We start from the raw sequence: 20,556 nt of genomic DNA on the forward strand, positions 1-20,556 counted from the left end.
TAAATTAACCTTTTTTTTTCACCCTACCTGCAGTGTTACATACCCTCTATATTTACGAGTAACTGACCACATGACGAATATGTTCAAGTACCGGCTGTGATTTCATTTCTAATAAATAGCATACGACTGGTGATCACTGGCTAACTTCATGATGCAATTTGTTGATTACTATAGAGTTTCAAACATGAAAATCGTACCGCTTTAGGTGGTGCTATGGATGCACAGAAAAGTCTGGAAGTTAGCAACACTTGTGGCCAGTGTGGACGAATTCTTTCCAACACCTTTGCCAAAGACAGATGCGGTCTTAGTGTTGCTTGCCCTCGGCCTTTTTCCTTCGTAAACGGGGATGGACAGTGTCAATGCAAGAACTGCATAAGTCACTGGGAAAGCGGGGAGAAAGGCGAGCAGTCCTCCTCTTCTAACGTGGTCAGTCGTGCTGCATCGCCCAGCATCGTCAAGGGTGTAGCCGGTTTATGTTTCAAGCCAAAAGAACAGAAAATAGAGGAAATGTAAATTCTGCAATGTAAATATCTTATAGTGAATAAATTCCAGTCTAATGTGTATAAAGGCATTGAAAAACACGAACTTAACATATCAAAAGTATTTCAAAAAACAACGCAAGCGGCGCTTGCCCCGCCTTTCCTTACCACACGCTTCTGCCCTGGTAGTGTGTTTGCTGGCATAATATTGTTTCTATGGCATATTTTCGCTTTTAGAATATTATTCGACAGTAAAAATAAATGTCAGTGGCAACCAAGAAGCTATTAAATGGGGTTGCATATGTGTGGTATAGAAAATGCCACTTTCAACGGCTTGTAGCATCAAAATTTTTGGCCTTGATGTCCTCTGCACACTGTAAAAGTTGTCTTGTATGGTCGCACCACTGTGTATTTATGTTCAAGACAATTACAAGTAGAAAAGAAGAAATTTGCAGTAAAACAAATTCCGATTGACAGAATTTTGTAAATAATAATGTAGAGTACTTAATTTCTTGAGTGTTTTGGACAAATAACAACAATACAAGTACTTCAGGCAATCCAAAAATCTAGCAACGATTCTGCTGTGCAGTGGATTCTCCTACTTACATAATATTAATAACCCTAAGCCATAGAGTGGCAGAATGGACATCAGTTGCAGAAAACCCCCTGATGTTGGAGAAAACAAAGTTTTTTTTTATCCTTCTGCTCAGTGGTGGCGAAAAGGGATCACAGTCCTTGCGGTGTGGGTGGAGAGCAAAATGCACCTTATATGGTTGGTTTTGTATTGCAGTCAATGAGGAACCTTTCTTCCATAATGTAAAGAGTATAGAAAATTCCCCTCTATTCTAATTGTGAATCATTAGAGACACTGTGAAAGAAGAAACCATTCAATAATCAAGGGGTTCCTATTTGTCGAGTGTCAAGGGGTTCCTATTTGTCGAGTGTCAAACAACTGTTGAGGTGGCCGCGGTGGCTCAGTCGGTAACACGTCTGACTACCATGCTCAAGGTCCCGGGTTCGATCCCCGGCCGGTTCAAATCCGGGAACTTTTCTAACGATGGAAGCGGCCCCGGCGCCCACCCAGCGTCGAATAACATGGGTACCTGGGGGAAACCCTGGGGGGTAAAGGCGGTCAGGGGCGTGATGCTATCACCCCCACTCACGACCGGATCAAGAAAGTGTGGGGCGTTACCCCCACACCCCCTATACGCCTTCATGGCGTTGTGCTAAGCACAGGGGAGCACTTTACCTTTTTACCAAACAACTGTTTTTGATTAATAAAAAGTTCAGGAAATTTTAAAAATGTACACAGTATTCTACAGAAAGTCCTACATAACAAATAATGTATGTAGTGGCGCAAGAGTCTTTCTTCCCTTAGGCCTATAGCAAGTAGTGTCTGAGCCGAGACGAAAAAGTCTGGACATGGATTAAAAGGGACTATTCCTACTAAATTGGAACGTTTGATAGCCTTGCATCAATGATTATAGAACTAAAATAGCCCAATATTGCAGACTGCAGACTAGAGCTTGCCTCTGTCCAGAAACAAACTATTCATTTGCGCAAGGACAAAATCGAAATTCATGCAAAATTTGAAAAACCAATGTCATTTTTGTAGGTTTTTATAAGTTCAAATTTAAATTTTTCGTGGCTCAAGGGGGGGCCATGGCCCCCTTGGGTACGGGCCTGGTACAGAGTGGTATTTCAAGAAGGGACGAGGGAAATTCCCACCTCTGGTTGCTAATTTCTGGCACTTGGGGTTTGGGGGAGGAGGGTAGTTATTGGAATTCTGTAGTTCTTTGTGGGCCTTTAGAAGAATAAATACAGCAGTTTCTTTTTATTTACAGAACAACAATATGCAAGAGTATTCATATAAAGTTGTCCTCATGTCAACCTACTGAATCAGGCATCACCATCTAGTTACACTGTTAGTTAGAATCTCAACTTCTGTGGCATCTAGGTTTATATGTTGTATGTAAACAATGCCACTTGAGTTGCTTTGTTTTATAAAATTATACTTTCTATTTATGTATTTTGTTCTTGATCTAACGGTATTACTCCAAGCCTAATTGATTGCTAACTTTTTATCTGTTTTGACCATTATAGCTCTATTGCTTAACCTGATGGTGCAGTGGTAGCATCATTGCCTTGTAATCAAGGTGTCCTGGGTTCGATACCCAGTGGAGGCACATAGTGGTTCGGATTCCACTTTAAACTGTAGGTCCAGTCCCGATTAGCCTTACTGTGCAGAAAATTGACTTAAAACACAAACTCGCTCACTCATTATAGTTCTACCTATAAAGTATTGAACATCTATCCTTGAAATTAAACTTGTAAGCCATTTCAGATTGCACAGACCTTCACATAGAGTAACTAATTCACATGTAGATAATGTAACCAAATTTTTTTAACTTAATCTTCCAACTAATAACTTATTATTACCAATCTTTAAAATATAACAAGAGCATGATTTTGCTTCTTTGTAGTACCTCAACTTGCATTTGTACATAGTTCAAGATTACTTTCATTTGAAAAATTTAATACTTAATTACATGTTCCTTTTATACAATGATATACTCTCATGAGTGCCATTAACCATGGATCGGCCATGCTCGCTTGGTCACAGCTTTGTTTGTGGGGGAGCACGGTGCTCACCCTTGCTGGTCAGACATATTTCACCACATTTTAATTTATTTAAAAGTAATTTTTGGATTTCTATTGATCTGTTTATTATTTTCCTTCTTTATTACATTTTTGTTTCAAAATGTTTATTTGTTTTCAAATAGAGTAATGCAGTGCTAACAAAGACAGCATGTTGCTCAAAACTGCCCTGAAGAACTTCAGTGCAGTTTCATCTGTACTTCACAAATCTTCAACATGCTGCTGAGGAGACTTCATTCCAGCTAAATAGAGAAGGCCTACGACAGCCAAAATCTAATCTGAATTTGTGTTCTTTTGTGAATTTGCTGTAGTTCTCTCTGAAAATCTTCAGCTTTGCATTAGTGTACAGAGTTCTCTCTCTCTTCGATAACTTGATCTAAGAGACCTCCATAACAGAGTGGTTAGCTCAGGGTGCTACAATGCCAGGGGTCTTGAGTTCGAATCCCAGCCTTTTGCATTTCCCTTCATCACATCATCATTCATCATCACGATTAGCCAAAAGTGGCAGAAAAGCAATGCTAAATAACAAAAATGACATCAAATAACTTAACTTGATCAGAGAAAAAAAGTTGGAAAACTTCATAGACAGTTTTTGCATCTTTTGCAACACTTCGAACTCCAGGAGGATATTCCCAAATAATTCTTTTTTTTACATTGAATCGTTTGTACAATAATAAAAACGTATTTCAATATGCAAAGATTGGCTTTGGAGATCTAGAGGCCAGATAATGTATTTTTTTTTATGAAACTCCACTTCTTTTAAAATGCTAATTTATCACTAGACTGTAATTAAATTAATCATTTTCTGAGTGTTATGAAAAACTCAATATGCTGACCAAGGCAGAAATTTATTTTATTATAAAACAAACTAAACGTAATGTTTCAACCGTCTAGCAAGTTCTTCTTCAGACTCTGTACAAGACCAAGACCAAGTACAAATGTAACAAGGTACAAAACAGGATGATATATATACACAAAAATTACTCCCCTCCAGACTATTAAAAAGTTGTTCTGGAACCTTCTAGCAGGTTCCCTTGTCAACTGTACTTTCACCTGAAAGGGGATATAGCTAAACATTTTCTTTCATCTGGAATGTGGTTGGACTATCTCATGCTCTTTTTCCTTCATTCTTCTTCCTTCTTCTCTCCTCTTTCTCTCTTGTCCTTTCCACTCTTTCTAACACCTTCTTCCATTCTTTGTTTATCTTCAGTCCCCCATTCCAGTTCATTGTGTCTTCTTCATCTATCTTCTCTATTTCCTTGGCCTCCTTCCATTTTCTCACTAGTATTCTCTTCTCCCTTCATCTGCTTAGCCTCATCCCACTCTATGTCATGTCCTGTTTCTCTCTGCCTTGATCAGCATATTGAGTTTTTCATATCATGAAACAAGGCTTAATGGTGTTTTAATCTAAATGTTACTCTAACAAGTAGAATAAGGCAAAAACACTACACAATGGACAATGTTCAATTAACATTGTATGTAATTAAATTGGTCAGTAATTAACCAGTATTTGACATGTGTGTATTTTGGCGAGTTATTTTGACAGAAATTTTGACCCTCTGATTATTTTCCAGCCCTGCAGCCCTCATGATGTTTTGGATAGTCAATTTTCATACATATTCTGAGAGATTATTTCTACACTGATTCAGTTGGCAAGATGGCTGATTCCCAAGCAGGGCACAATGGCTCAACTTCAAGGTTGGTTGACTTAGCCTTAATTGATGCGTGTTCAAAGGCAAGCATCATGTAAAGATATCTGGCGAGTGGTACTGATGCCTTCATGGTATGTGCAATTCACAGGGGGATTGCACCATGCCATGCCATGGCTGCTGAAAATTTTGTCTACTGTTTTCAGTAGATCTATAGGTGTTTTGAAACATCTACTGTGTTTAGATTTTCAAACAGATATAAATAAAAATTGTTAATAAGGATAAATGATATGTAATGCTTATAGCCACCATTTTAAGCTAAAAACACTACATGCATATTAAATATAATACTGAAGAAGTTATTTTCACTTGTTAATTTCTCTACTGGACTGTTTTCAGTAAATCTATAGATATTTTGAAACATCTACTGTGTTTAGATTTTCAAATAGATATAAAAACAAATTTTAAATCAGGAGGAATGAAAAGTTATATTTACAGCCAACATGTTGAGTTGCATACACTGTATACAATATTACATGTAATACTGAAGACAATATTTCACTTATATTCAATAGTGGCTTTTGCCTATTCGCACATGCACACCCAAATAAATCTGCAATGCAATCATTTTTTATGAAACTTATTCACTGAACACTATTTCCTTCAAAACATCAAACGTTCCCACACCCCATCGCCATTGGCTTCGATTTACTTGCACCCACCGCCGAGATACGTTCGCTTTGCACACAAGTCGCTGTGTGCTTGTTTGCCACTGTTTGCAACACGTAAGAAAAGAGAAGGGATTCGCTCTTCTAGCTCACGGTATTATGGGCTAAACTCGCACTGCTAGTGCTGTGTTCACGATACAGCACTGTTGCAATCCCATTCAATTCAAGATCATGTGGCGGAGTAGAGACAGCACACACATTACCGTAAATGGAGGGATATTTTTTTTTTTTTTTGAAAAGGGGCATTTCTATGGTATCTTTGTCCACCCTGTTCCGAGCATGACAGGGGCAAGGAAGAAGACACGAGGGAGGGGAGGACAACTGAAAGCGAAACACGTACTTTAAATAGTGTCTTGAATTGCTTTTGCTTGGCCAAAATAAACTGTCCTTGTGGTGCCGTAGTCGAATTATCCACCCGCTCAGGCAGGGGAGGGGGGGAAAAGTGGATCAGTCAGCTCTTTTTATTGTGTGACAAAATTGTTACACTATAAAAAACTCGTTCCTGTTTCATTGCAATGTGAGCATGATGAAAGGGAAAACTGTACGTAGCGAAAGCAGATACATAATATTTAACGTTGTTGAATATTTGGAGGGATGTTAGCTACTCATACAAAGCACGTTTATTGTCAACTGCAGTAAAAAGACAGATAAGGGAAAGACAAATTATGAAGTACGAAGATGGGTAGTTCGGACTGAGTGAGTACTGTGATTTTCTTTAATATTTTTACTTATTCTCTTGATTTCGCTTGAGTTTGTTGGTTTGGTCAGTCGGTCGTTAGAAATAAACAACTGCTAGATTTTCTGCATAAGGTTGTTGGATCAGCTACCTTGTTTGCAGGAGTAGCTCAAGATAAAATTTTCACCCGGGCAAGATGGAATTTTGGCTCCCCCTACTTTCCACATTCCTCCAATCAGGAGCGTATATTCTAGGCTAGCTAGGCTACCTGCAAAACCTGGAGTTTAGAGAATAAAATACAGGAGAAAAAATTATCAGAAATTGTCAATATATTCATATCAGCGAGATGATGGTGTTCTGGAATCTGCAACCTGGTTTCCTACGAGTTGGCAACCTGATTGTTTAGGAGTTGGTAAACTTATTCACCGGGAAAGACAAGTGCTGATGCTGGGCCACTTGCCGCGAGTCTCGTAGTGAATGTCATACAGGTATGCGAGGTATTTTTTGAATAGCTGCATTTTTTTCTTTAAGGGAGAGATATTTTTTTAGCCAAGGAGGAAGGTTGTTGTGGAATTTTATACCTGCAGAATGTGGTGATCTGTTTGTCAAGAGTTAATCTGTTAGTCTCGATGTGGAAGTTTTGTCTTTGTCTTGTACGTATTATGTCCATGAATTTCTTCATTTCTTTATTGTGTCTTGTCATTAAGTACATAGATAATAGATTTATAAACATACAGCGAGTATACAGTCATAATTTTGTTTTCGCGAAAGGCAATTCTGCATGTGGATCTGGATGGTATTTTGCATATAAGTCTAACAGCCCTTTTCTGTAGTGTGAACATTCTTTTTGTATACGTGAGCTGCCCCTCCCCAAGCTGTAATACAGTATTCTAAGTGAGGATAAATAAGACCATAATACAGGTTCATATTGAATTCCTTAATATTATATTGTGAAGGGATTTTCAAAAGAGAACGTTTTTTGAGAGTTTATCACAGATATAGTCAATATGACATGACCAATTTAATTTATCATCAATGATCAATCCTAGGAATATTACATGGTTAGATGAAAATGAAATAGAGTATGTTAAGTAAACTGTCAGGTTATCTAAGTTCTTCTTGTTGCCAGGGTTAAAAATCATGAAATTTGTTTTTTGATGGTTTATATTTAAGCTATTAGTATTCAAGTACTGGGTTATTTGATTAATTGAGATGCAAGTCTGAATTTGTAATTGTTCTTTTGTTTTTGCCCTACATATTATGTTAGTGTCATCTGCATAGTTGATAGTTGATAGTTTGAGTCATGTTGTTCATCGGTATGTCATTGATGTAGAGGATGAATAATAATGAACCACGTATAGATCCTTGAGGGACACCTATCTTTGACGATTTGTAGCTGGAATAGAAGGTTTTGATATATGAATTATCTACGTGCTCAATTTCAGTGCATTGTATTAGATCAGAAAGAAATGATTTAATTTAATTAAGTTAAATGTGCCACCTTGGATACCTAAACTATACAGTTTATGCATAAGTGTGTTGTAGTTGAGAGAGTCAAATGCTTTGGACAGATCTAGAAATACTGTGCTTGGAATTTCATTGTCCTCCAAGGCTTCAGTAATTATTTTTATAAACTGTACAGTTGCAGAATTCGTTGATTTGTCTTTTTGAAAACCATGCTGATATTCATTTATAATATTATATTTGGAGCAAAAGTCATGGATTTTATTGGAGATGATTTTTTTCGAGAATTTTGGAGAAGGGTGAAGTGATTGCTATTTGTCTGTAATTTAAGGGGTCTGTTTTAGGCTTCTTTTTGTATATTGGTATTATGATGCTCTTTTTTAAGATCTTTGGGAATATACCATTTCTTAAAGATGAATTTATAGCAAATTGTAGAGGCAGGAGCAGACAGTGTGTACATTTTTTTATTAGATGGTTAGACCAACCATCAATATCACATGATTTTTTGTTATTTAGGGAATTAATAGTTTTCTCAAGGTCATTGATACTTATTTCTTCTAGAATCATAGAGTTTTGAATGGCATTAGTGTATTGGCCCGAATTTCCACTGTATTTTGTTTGCAATCTGGTGAAACTGTCAATCACTAGCTACCGGTAGCTTGTGGAGATGCTTGCAGTGGTTCATGAGCGATTGTCTATGCAATGCAGATGCTAGCAGGGATCTTGAATGATTTATTTTTTGCTGACTGCACATTAATCGGATATTAATATTTTGAGAAGCAATAATAACAAGCCTCCAATACACTAGAATCACTCTCAGTCTTGTGCGTAAAAAACCTTGATATTCATGACCAATCACATTACGATAAAAATAGTAAAAGCTGAAAATAAAGGACCTCATCTGTCCATGCCACCAATTGGTATCTCTTAACTAGCATAGCTTAAAATTAAATTTTGGGGACCATTAGACCTAACAAATAGTAGCTCAAGGCAATATAAATTAATTTGATCGACTTGTCCATCCATCAGGTACAGAAGAATTCTTATGGAATTTGTTGATATCACAGAAACTAGTAAACTAGTATTCAGTTCTGAAGTTTTCTAAAGTTAAGGATCTTGCAACTGGAAGTTTATTTTTTAAATTTTATTATTATTGTTAGTTCCATCTGACTATTAAAAAAGAATAATTGCATTACATCTTAAAGTTTCTGTGACAAAATTAGGGGGGAAATGGTCAAGGAAAGTTAACTTTCTCGTGATAAGTAAAGGTAAAGTTCACCATGCATATAGTGTTGTTATATTAGTCAATTTGGATATATGAAACAATGCAAATTCACCTTCTTAAGACAAGTGCCTTTAATTCGCACACATGTAAGACAGAATGACAGAATCATCACATATATGCCTATCAGCTGCATACACTGTTCTGGAAGAAGACAAGATACACAGACTAATGATAGCTACAAAAAAAATCTGGTCACAGACTAAGGGAGAATTCACACCGAAGAAACACGCAACATGCAACACGAGTGTTTCACACCAAAGAGACAAGATGCACGCGGCAAGTGACACTGGTTTCTTTGCTCAGTTTGCATGATGGTATCGATATGATTGCATTAATCAGTTTATTAGTCACCCGAAAATAACGTAACAAGAGACAATGTTACATGTAAATTGCGTTGTAAAATTTGTGCAAGTTATTGAAACTTGGGAGACGCATGTTGTGCACGAGAAAACTGAGAAATAATATGAACTGACCTCAAACTGTATACACTAGACTTTTCAGCCTGAATAAAGCGAATACCTAAACACTAGAGAAATGGTTCTCTACCTTTGTGAAACCATGTCACGGTATTTTTCTTAAAGTCAATGTTCTCAGCCGAAGAATTTTCCTCGTAAATCTTTACAGTATTTAAGATTTTATGCATGAATTAACATGTACCTATGAAATTAAATATTGATAAATAAATTCTAGCATACTTATAAGAGTAATAATAGTTTGATTATGTGTGTAGGATTGTTGACAAATATAAAAATATGGAAGACAAAGTGGTAACGTCATCTCCTTGTAATTAAGTGATCCCGGGTTCGATAACTGGGGAGGCACCAGGCAGATCCAGTTCTGATTAGTCTATTTGTGCATAAAATGGACTTAAAAAATGAAAACTCACAACTCAAATATGATATTGGGATTATGATAGTTGTCAACCAGTTTCAGCAGAACATTTCGGTGCTCAGTATAGTTGATACGAGGGCATGGTGTCGGGTCGCGGCACGGCGGTTCAAAAACAATGCACTAGAGTACTTTACCATGTTGACTAATATATTTTGGACTAAAGTGCCTCCATAAGCTGACTTTTTCAAATAGAAGCAGTCAGGTAAATGGCCGAAAAAAGGCCTCTTTTCACGATGTTGAAGGCAAATTACAGCCGATAGATAACGGCATCAAAAATCTTGATAAAGCGAAATGAACGTTGTGTTTAAATCTTAAAACAATGTTAAAACACTGTACATATCGATACTTTATTATATCAACAAATTAGAGGTTCAAACATAATGCCGGTTGAGCTCTCTTCTAGAGTCTAAATACAGCTCGTTGGAATAAAGCATTCACTGCGCATGTGCGAACAACAAACTGAAGCAACACTATGCACGGTGTTGAGAAAACGGCACAGACCGAGAGGCACGTAAGCGACACGCGGCACATGCATCTTGCCGTGTCTCTTCGGTTTGAAAGGTTGCATTGATTACTGAGTGTTGGCTTCCAAGCGACACGTGTATCGTGTCGCATGTTTCTTTGGTGTGAATTCTCCCTAACAAACACATTGTACATGCAGTGTTTCATCTCTTGACTTTATGTGTTGTTGCTATATACCACCATACATGAAGGCACATTTAGGGGATGTGGAGGTAGGGCCCCACACATTCATCTCGGCAATTTTGGAGGTGATGTGATCAGTACCACACTCTGGACACCTTTATCCTCCAGGGTTACCCCAAACACCCATTGATTCCAGTCTGGGTGAGCCCCAGAGCCACTTTATGTGGGGACAAGACCAGAAAACTTCTGACCTTAGGTCACCCACCCTGGGAATCGAACCCAGGTCTCCTGTGTGACTGTCAGATGCTGTACTGAGTAGATCACCCCCCTCCCCCCGACCTTAATCACCACCACTGATTATTCATCATTGAGCTCCCACATAGCATAATGGTTAACACTCTTGTCTGTGGTGCAAGCAGTCATGGGTTCAATCTCTGGTGGGAGCTCCAAAATGTTGATATTGGCCTAAATTGCAAAGACTAAGCTACTTAAAAAGACACAATGGACTGTTCTCAAAAGCCTGAAAAGGGATGGTCAATGCAGCGACCACACATCACCCAACAAAAAGCTCCTTGACAAGTCTTCCTCCCAAAAATCCTGCTGTTTTACACTGTTAGTTATTACTCAACATCTCCATGAACATTAGTGTAAAGATAGATATATATTTCCATCCACTTGATCATATGAGTACAAATAGCACTATGATATGGGATAGGTCAATTACATGTATAATTTTGAGTACAAAGGAATTAACACATACTTAAGCATATTAAAAAGTATAAAAGAGTATAAAATAGCATAACATAAAAAAATAGAGGAAAATCGAAGGTTATGTCTATTAAGGAGAAGAAAAATCAAAGGTTATGTCTATTAATGAAAAATATGATTACAGGGGATGGACAAAAATATGGAAACACATGCAAGGAAAATCTAGAATGCTGTAGCTAATAAGGTGCAGTACCGCCTTTAGCTTCCAAAATGGTCTGCAGTCTCCGAGGAATGGACAAATACAAGTCCTGGATGGTGGATAATGGGATCTTACACTATTCTTCATGCAAAACATGGTCACAATCCTCCTCAGTGTCCTTCTGTCTCTGTCACTCAGAGTACATTTTCGTCCACGCAGGGCTTTATCTGATGTCTTTCCAGACACACTATTATGTCATCATGATCTTGGATAGAGTCCCTCTCGATATTGCATTATTCATTTTAAAAACATTTAGAAGGGCATTGCTAAAACAATATTTGTGTCTGTACTATCATTTCCTAGAAATACTGAAGAACATTTTTTTCTTTGCTTGTAACACTGAACAGGGATGTTCTTTCTCTTTTGTCTCTGATGTAACTCAATTATTGGTGTAAAAACAGGGTAATGCAATCAATACTATGAGACTCTCCCTATTATTCAGGGTCAGTTCTGGGAAGCATATTACTCATGCCGCTTTGCATGGTCTTGCTCCAGAGAGGGCCAGGACAGATTATAGCAAAAGTAAGATAGGCTTTATCCTGAGTGGAGCAGTAGCATGAGACTCTATGCTATTTCTGTGTGAATCCTTTGTTGTTTCCTCGATGGAATGCTTTGTGCTTTTAGGAAGCATATAGCATGTAGCTGCTATTTTTGTCTGCAATCTCCCTAATAAGAACACTGGCTAGGCAAATGCTATCTTTATGCTTGTGAAAGTGATTGGTACAAGAATGTTCCAATTTTTTGAAGTTTTCTGATTTCCAGTGACTTGAATAAATTTTGGATACTTTTTATGTTTAGAGGAATGATATTTTTAAAAATCTTATAAGATGATGAAATGCACAATACAGAATTATTGTGCGATGTCTTAGTTTATTAACTTGCTTAGATCTTTATTGCTGGGAAATGAGAAAATGTAGATACTTGTTCCACTAACCCATACAGCACACATCTCCAAGGGACGTCCATAGGATGTCCCGTTCTGGATATTCATGGGATATGTGGCATTACGTCTACGTGTTATCACAAATTTGACAAATGTTTTGATATCCATGTAAAGATTCAGTCATAATATCTAGTCTCAATTATGTTAGCACTCAAACTCTGCTATGCAGTAATAAATCATAAATAAAAACCATCTCCCACAGGAATTGCATTGTCCATAGGCCCATTGTCTTTTCAGAGCGTCACGCATGTGCGCCAAACAGGTGAATGTTGCCATGAGGCTTTCTTTGTGTCTCGTCTCGAACACAACGGCAGTTTGCATGAGGATGTTGCCTTGCATGGTAGTGAAGAATAAACTCTGCTTGTGAATGTGAATACAAAGTACTTTTCGGATGTGTAGATGCGTGTGTGTGTGAATTTGTGTGCGTAAGTTCGTGTGTTTGAGTGAGTGAGAGAAAGAGAGAGAGTGGAGTGCTTGTTATAAGCATATGCGTACTCGAGGTCTTCGATTATGTGTAAATCTAGTCCAGGAATGTTCTTTTTGTATCCAAGTATGTGCAAAAAATATCAACATAATGTCCAGATTAGTTACACCTTTAATCCAGAATATATCCTTATCCACAGTGAAATAAAAACATCCAGATAGTGCCCAATGACGTGAACCTATGTCCGAAACGTGTCCAAAAGTCATCCATAGAATGTCCAAAATGATCCATATAATGTCCAAAACACATCCAAAAATGATCCACAAAATGTCCAAAACACATCCTTTGTGGATTTCCTATTGACATCCCCTGGATGGACATATGGATATCCAGAGGACATCCTATGGATGTCTACTGGACATTGTGGGACATCCTATGGATATCCAGAATTTCTGCACGAAAATCCAGAAGACATCCATTAGACATCTCCTGGATATGTGTGTGCTGTATGGGAAGGAAGATTTCACACCAAAGCAACACATGTGTGAGAGGATTTCATCAATCGAATGCAGGCTTGTGCAGCCTGTCATGCTCCTATGGTGTGAAACATTGCTGTTGACTGGCTTGTTCCCAAGCAACATGTGTTACATGTCACTTCATTCTGAAAATCTCCCTAAAACAGTTGAGAAACAAAGGGATTTAAAACCACATTAAAGAATATTATAAAAATTATATTAATTTTAAGGAATGTGGTAATGTGTTGACTAAATTGTGTGTAAATACAATTCAGAATTATTGTTATTGCAAAGGAAGAACAATAAATTGACATTGTCACTGCGTGTGCATTGCATTTTTAAGCATGCACATCTTGTACATCATGTTGCATAAGTTCAATATACTCAGTATTCATGCAATGTTAATTTTGGTTCTTGAGAAATAAATCCTCAAGTACTGTGGTAATTGAGACCAACATCACTAATCAACATCCTGATCCTGCTGATTGTGTGCAAAGTGTGAGTGACTGATCTCCTCTGACCAGTGTATTATCATTTAGCAGAGATGCTTTTTGAGTGACAGAATGCAAGTTAGCATTAACATAATATTATGTTATTACTTATAGGATAGCAACTTCTGTGATATCTGTTGAATATTTAGTTGTTCAATGTTTCCTTCAAGAATTATTTGAAGCATTATTTCGCACAATTGCTCTTCTTTCACTTTTGTGTTATGTTAACTACAGTGACAATATATCTTATCCTAGGACAGTAAACAAATTATATTATTTAACAGTCAAGGTGGCAACTTTGCAAGCATGTTTTGGATGCAAATTCTTGCAACTTTTGAAGCATTGATTGAACCTTATAAATGGATGCACAGAAGTAGAGAAAAGTGTAAAAAGTTGTGGACATATTGTTCATTGCTTACGCAATTTTATGGAATTTTTACTTGTTTAAAATTTGAAGTGAAAAACAAACAAGATAGATAGATCCATTATGAAATTTTGAGTAAAAAAAATTGACATCCCCCCCACCTCATGCCCCATTGGGGTAATTGAGACTAACCTACAGTTTAAATTGTAGAATCAAAACCACTGACATGTGTAACCACTGGTAATGAAACAGGTGACCTATTGATTCCAAGAATTCTGAGTAGAAAAGTGATTATCTCTCATGCAGTTGGACTCTACTTGTGCAAGTACATCTGGCATGTGATATGCCCTTGATATGCCCCAGTACACTGTATATGCAGGCTGCAGGGAAAATTATTTGAGTTTGCTTGCAGTGCAGAAATAATTTTCAACAAGTATATGATTGAAATTGTTAACACCTTTTCACCACATATTTATGACAATGCATTAGGTCATCTGACTGCCATGTGAAGAGATGCCGTAGACTATAACTTTACGTCTACATGTGTTGTCTAAGCGTAATCTACACTAAGATTACATTAACTTATAGTTTACATAGTCTACTGTAGACAATGAAAACAACATGGAAGAAAGAAATCCAAGTGCTCTTTGAAAGAGAAAGTATTTTTTTCTTCAAAACATGTCTGTAATCTGGGCCTATAACCAACTTAAAACCATTCAACGTAATCAAAGTTATCAAATTTTCAGTAACGAGAGGAAAATGGACTATCGGAAGAAAAACAAATGACAGCCATAATGAAAACAATGGTGAAAACTGACATTATTTTTTACACTGACAAAAGAGAAGGCTAAAGTATTTTTTTTGGTCTTGTTACTGCTTAGGAAAGTTCATGTGTCTTTAAATCAGGTTTTTCCACATGTGAAATGGTGGAAATTGAAGTAAATCAAATCTTGTCATTCTACGGACATCACATTTTTTTGGGGTGTGTTGCAACAGGTTTGTTTTGCTGTTCAATTAATAATTGGTTGAACGTAAATAAATACTTAAAACATTTATTTCTACAGTGGAATACTCCACACTTTCTATTTCCACCTGCTGATGCTGGTTGCTGCTTCTAGAATGATGTGCGTGCCTTGCACGAAGAATGCTGACTGCCATGTTGTCTACGTTTATTACGTCATCGACGTAGATTATATAGTTTACATAGTCTACACGTAGAATGTAGACAATCGTTGTTTACGTGTAGTCGCACATCACTGGAAGAGACCCACTTTGTTCAATGAGGTGATGATCTCGACCAAGAATTTCTTCTGGTGGTGTCACTGAGTAAGTGGCTTTAGGGCTCATCCAGCCTCTCCCAGGAGAAATCTGTTAGGGTAAAAGTGCCAGAGAATTGTGCCTATAACACCACTACCTCCAATATCCACGAGATCCTTCACATTCTTGCTATGCCTTGATGGCATGGTGCAACTACCATACATTTTACTGGTGGAAAATTAAAAAGTCTAACATTAATTCTGTAATATTACTGCTATACGATGTGTGGCTAGAAACTGGATTGTTGCTACAAAATCTTTTATTGGTTATTTTGTACAATACGAACATTATCCCCTTCAAAGTACTTCCCTGTACTATCGATACACTGCTCCATATGAATCTTCCATTGCTGGAAGCAGTGCTGAAAATCATTTTCTGAAACCATGTTCATGACCTCCATTGCTTTTCTTTTCACAGATCCTACGGTCGTAAATGTGGTTCCTTTCAGTGCTAATTTGACCCTTGGGAATAAATAAAAGTTGCATGGTGTGAGATCCGGCAAATAGGGTGGATGTTCTAACAGTGGGATTCCATGATTGGCCAAAAAAGCCTTTACTGTCAATGCCGTGTGGGCAGGAGCATTTTCCTGATGAAGAATCCATTACTTGATTTTCCACAAATCAGGTCGTCATCTTCTTACTCGCTCACAAAGGGTCGTCAGCACCATAATGAAATAATGTTGGTTGACAGTTTGACCTTTGGGTACCCAATTTGAATCGATTCACTGACATTTGCAATGTTTAATTCAGTTTTTCACGTGCAAGGCTGTCCATTACGCAAGTCATCCGCGGTCACCTCTAGTCCCTCTTTAAACCTTTGAAACCCCTCAAACACTTGCATGTGTGATAAACACTCATCTCCGTATGCTTCCTTCAACAAACCATAAGTTTCTGTGGTGGATTTTTCGAGTTTCATAAGAAACTTCACATTGATACACTGTTCCACTTTCACACTTAACATTTTTCCGACGGAGCATAGATGTACGGTTCACTTCATCCATTAGCTACAGTGGAACTGACTACCGCGCACCCTGGGCAATCACACAGTCGATAGGCAGGATATCACGTTATACTCTCATGCACCGCTTCAGCTTGACGCGCTTGCCGTTTGTCGACAGCAATATCAATCCGGATTTTTTCTAGCCACACCTCATACTTCAGCGTACTTAAAGAAGTAAATTAAGTTTCTCCAATGTGCGTCATATATATACAGGGTGTTTCAAGAGAAATTTTCAATATTCCGTCAGGTGAAAGTATTGATGAATATAAGGAAAAAAGGTTACATGAACATAGGTTCAATTCATAACAGTTACAAAGATAATGTATATAAAACACATGTGTGTAAGGTAGGGCAGAAATGACAGAACATAATTGTAGGTGCCTGTCGTTGTCCCCTGGGACAAGATGTTAAGACACTCTGCATATGAAATGAGAACATTACATGACTCTGTGACACACATCCATATGTGTAGACAAGCATCATATGGATGCTATTAGTCATGCTCCACTCTAACATGGCCAAAATCTAGTTGCCAATCTGTGTGACATTTGGTCGACTAAAAGTTCTTTAAAAACTTTTAAAAACATGTTATTGCTATGGCCAAGGTAAAGCTTTATTCCTGTGCATTGCATCCTGCTATGGGTAGATGTAGGGATGTGTGGAGATAGGGTGCCACGTATTCTCAGTCTCGGCTATGGTGGAGATGCTGCATTCAGCACCATGCTTGAGCCACCTTTATTCCCGTTAATGAGAGACTGTATGAGCCCCAGACCTGCTTGATGTAAGGGCACTGTTGGGAAAATTCTCATCTGAGATTCCTCACTCCAGGAATCAAATTCATGGTTGTTGTATGTACATATTTATATTCAATATGGAAAATATGTACATATATGTGTGTGTGTGTGTGTGGATATGAATATTGAAGTATATTAGAGAATATTTTGGATGCAATATTATCAGTGCAAATTGATGTAATGGCTATCTCAGTTCAAAATGACCAAAATGTGGAATCTTTACCTTCTTTCTCTCACCTGATTCTAAAGACAAGTATCAAAATTATGTTCGAGTTTCATCAAAATCAAAAGTCTCAGTTTAACAAGATGAACTAGGATTGTGTGTAAATGCTTTTCTCCTATTGAGGCAAACATGTCAACAGAGATGAGAATCATGTCCTAAGAGTTATAAAGAGGATGTAAAACCAGGACTGGATTCCAGCCAACTGTGATTCAGGGTAACCACTTGGCCACAGAGGTCGTCAAATTATAGGGGAAAAAATACAGCCAACAAGTGATAGCTAGGGGATGGATTATGTTGTTGCATTAGTGTGTTTTTCTTTACCTTCATGATGTCCATGTGGTGCATTTTATCTATAAATGATACAAAATATTAATAAGTTTGTGCAGTCACTTCTGGGTTCTAACAATCCCATTAACTTACAGGAATCACTACAATCCAGAACTACTATAAAATCAGCAACCCCATACATTTTTTACACCCACTATCTGCAATAATATCCTCCATCTTGGAATCACCCCATCCGCCATGTTAGGTTAATTCATGTCATAATATGCTACAATATATAACATCACCACAAGTTCAATGTCTCTCTCTTGTAGTGTCCCACCTCTCTTGCCTCTTTGATTTACTTTAATCATGTTATTTCATTTCTCTGAGTTAGGTTAAGCCTGGAACATGCAGAGTATACTAAGGCTCATGTTCAACTACTCAGTATCATTTGAAGAGTCAGGGGAAAAAACAGGAAGCAAAGTAGTGGTTTTATTTCCTGCCATGTTGATGCTGTGCTGGACTTAACAACATGCGTTCTTTCATTTCATATACTTTACACTTCCATGCATCAAAACATGTTTTTTGTACCTTTTCATTTACATGTTCAATAATATATCTATGTTCTTCTCAAAGTTTTGCATAACCACCTTTTGTAGATGCAAAATAATAATACAGTTATTTTTAGTGCTTTTAATTTTTCCTGTGACATTTCGTCCTGGTTTCCCAGAACTTTTCCAAGCTTACACCAAGATAAACACACACGCACAACACATGGCTAGTCACTCCACACTTTTTATTTTGCATGTTCACTAACGTTTTGCAATTAAAATTTCATTTTTCTGAGTTTGGCGAGATTGACTTACCTGTTGTTTTTTTTTACCCCTGACCCTTCATCTATACTTTGTATCATTAATTTCTTAGCATTATCAACATTTTGACAATCTTTTTATTGCTCTTTAGGGTTCTGTGAAAGCAGGAGTCCTACATTTGAGTCCTGTGTAAGTCATGGGTGTCAGCAATTCATCATTCATCCTAGTGATTAAGCAAAGAGCTAGAAAAACAACTATCATCACTGTTTTGGTGTTCTTGTGTCACTTTTGTACTTCTTTAGTTAATGACACCAATGAGAACGAATTGATGAAATAGATGATGGCAAAATGGCACTACATCTCTGGCAGTATGTCTTACTCAGGATTTGGCTGTTGGGATAAACTTTTACTGTGATTCTACAAAACAAAAGCAAACTATAATGAGTTATTGTAGCCATTATTTTCGATCATAAGTATTTGTTAATGTAATTAAACATTGAAATGCTTGTGTCTGGTATTCTTTCTTTGAGGTTCTTAATGATGAATTACTTGTATTTGCAGGACGGTCTTTGATCAAGAATGTGCTTCATCCATTCACATTGAAAGTAATCGCCTGATAGCAATAGACATTGTAACTACAGGGAGCAAGCTCTCAGATGAACTTCTGCAAATAATGGCATACTCTCCAGACAACACATTTTCCAAATATATCATGCCTTCCAAAGGATTGAGCCATGCAGTTGAAGTGAAATATAAAGTGAAGGTCATCACTGTAGGATGTTGCAGATTATTGAAGGATCTGGCAACTAATAAAGTAATAAGACCTGAAATTGAGATGTCTGTTCTGCGCGAGTTCATTCAGTGGCTTGAAATGCTCAAAGGGGCTTCTGATGGACTTATCCTTGCCTGCCATGAGACCTCCAAGTCCGTTGGCTTTGTGAACCTTATTAAAGCTCTGCAGAAATACAATATGTGGCAACCATTCAAAAGCATGATAAAAGGTTTCGCCAACTGCTACACCATAGCAAAAGAGAAATGTGCAAACATAGTCCCATCATTTTCATTATACTCTCTGTCATGCATGTTGCCAGGTAATGAACCTGACACAAATGTCAGAGACAGGGCACATGCAATTTACAACATCCTAAAACATATCTTGGTTACTGAGACTGAAAAGGAAGGAAGCCTCGAAAGAGTCATCCTTGACCATTGCCACCCTCTGGAAATTGAAGAGGAGCGCTTAGATCATCTGGAAGAAATCAGTGTAAGAAAGAATTCCTTGTGCCCCATATTCAAGTACAAGCTTTCAAGGGGTGGTCGTGAACGAAAGCGTGCAGCTCATTTCACGAGGGTTCTTTCAGAAGCTGGATTTGATTATATGAACCTTCAGAAGCTGTCAGATGAAGGAGACAAAGATAATCTTATGAGCAAAGTTCAATCTAATACAAATTTCACAAGCAAAGACATGACAGAAGTGATCAATACTATCATTAAGCACTTTTTTTTGCCAGATGAAAAATTCAATCCTGCAATTAATTTAAATGTGAGCCAAGCAGAGCCATCAGTTGTGTCAACTTACCAGGCAGAAGCCACTTCGATGGAAACCAGTAACTGCAGCTTATCTGAAGAAATCACCTTCATGGAAACCAGCTCATCTGAGGAATCTCAGTCTTTTGACTTCGACATTATAACAGGGTAGTAGTTCATTGAGTCTCATGCACAGAACTATCATAAAATTCCATTTATATATAATTTTGTGGAAAAGATATTAATGGCTGGTATAGTTGTGAAATGAAATAGTAAAGTAGTTTTAGTGGAAGCAAGTCATATTGTAACAATGTAAGAAAATATGTGTCACTAGCTTTCTATATATATAAATGCCATTATTTTAACATTCCCATAATTGTTTCTGCTGTAGTTTAATTTCAAGTAAAGTATCAGGTGATAAATTTCTTCTGGAGCATA

General features: G+C 37.4%; 2 protein-coding genes across 5 annotated transcripts in view; one reads left to right on the forward strand and one right to left on the reverse strand.

Annotated features, from left to right (window-relative positions):
* LOC145984219 (post-GPI attachment to proteins factor 6) overlaps nucleotides 1-20,556 on the reverse strand; it is a 530,070-nt gene that overhangs the window by 147,118 nt on the left and 362,396 nt on the right. The window lies entirely within an intron of this gene.
* Nucleotides 4,795-20,290, forward strand: LOC145984325 (maternal protein exuperantia-like). Its single transcript, XM_083117979.1, has 2 exons — nucleotides 4,795-4,835; nucleotides 19,153-20,290. The coding sequence occupies exons 1-2, from the start codon at nucleotides 4,795-4,797 to the stop codon at nucleotides 20,288-20,290; spliced, it is 1,179 nt and encodes a 392-aa protein (XP_082974105.1).

This window comes from Lepisma saccharinum, chromosome 2 (assembly GCF_977018435.1).
Source record: "Lepisma saccharinum chromosome 2, izLepSacc3.1, whole genome shotgun sequence".
Lineage (NCBI taxonomy): Eukaryota > Metazoa > Arthropoda > Insecta > Zygentoma > Lepismatidae > Lepisma > Lepisma saccharinum.

Coding starts and splice junctions, on each gene's coding strand:
- LOC145984325 (XM_083117979.1), top strand. CDS start 4,795: ATGGCTGATTCCCAAGCAGGGCACAATGGCTCAACTTCAAG. Junction 4,836..19,152: donor CACAATGGCTCAACTTCAAG/GTTGGTTGACTT, acceptor TTGTATTTGCAG/GACGGTCTTTGATCAAGAAT.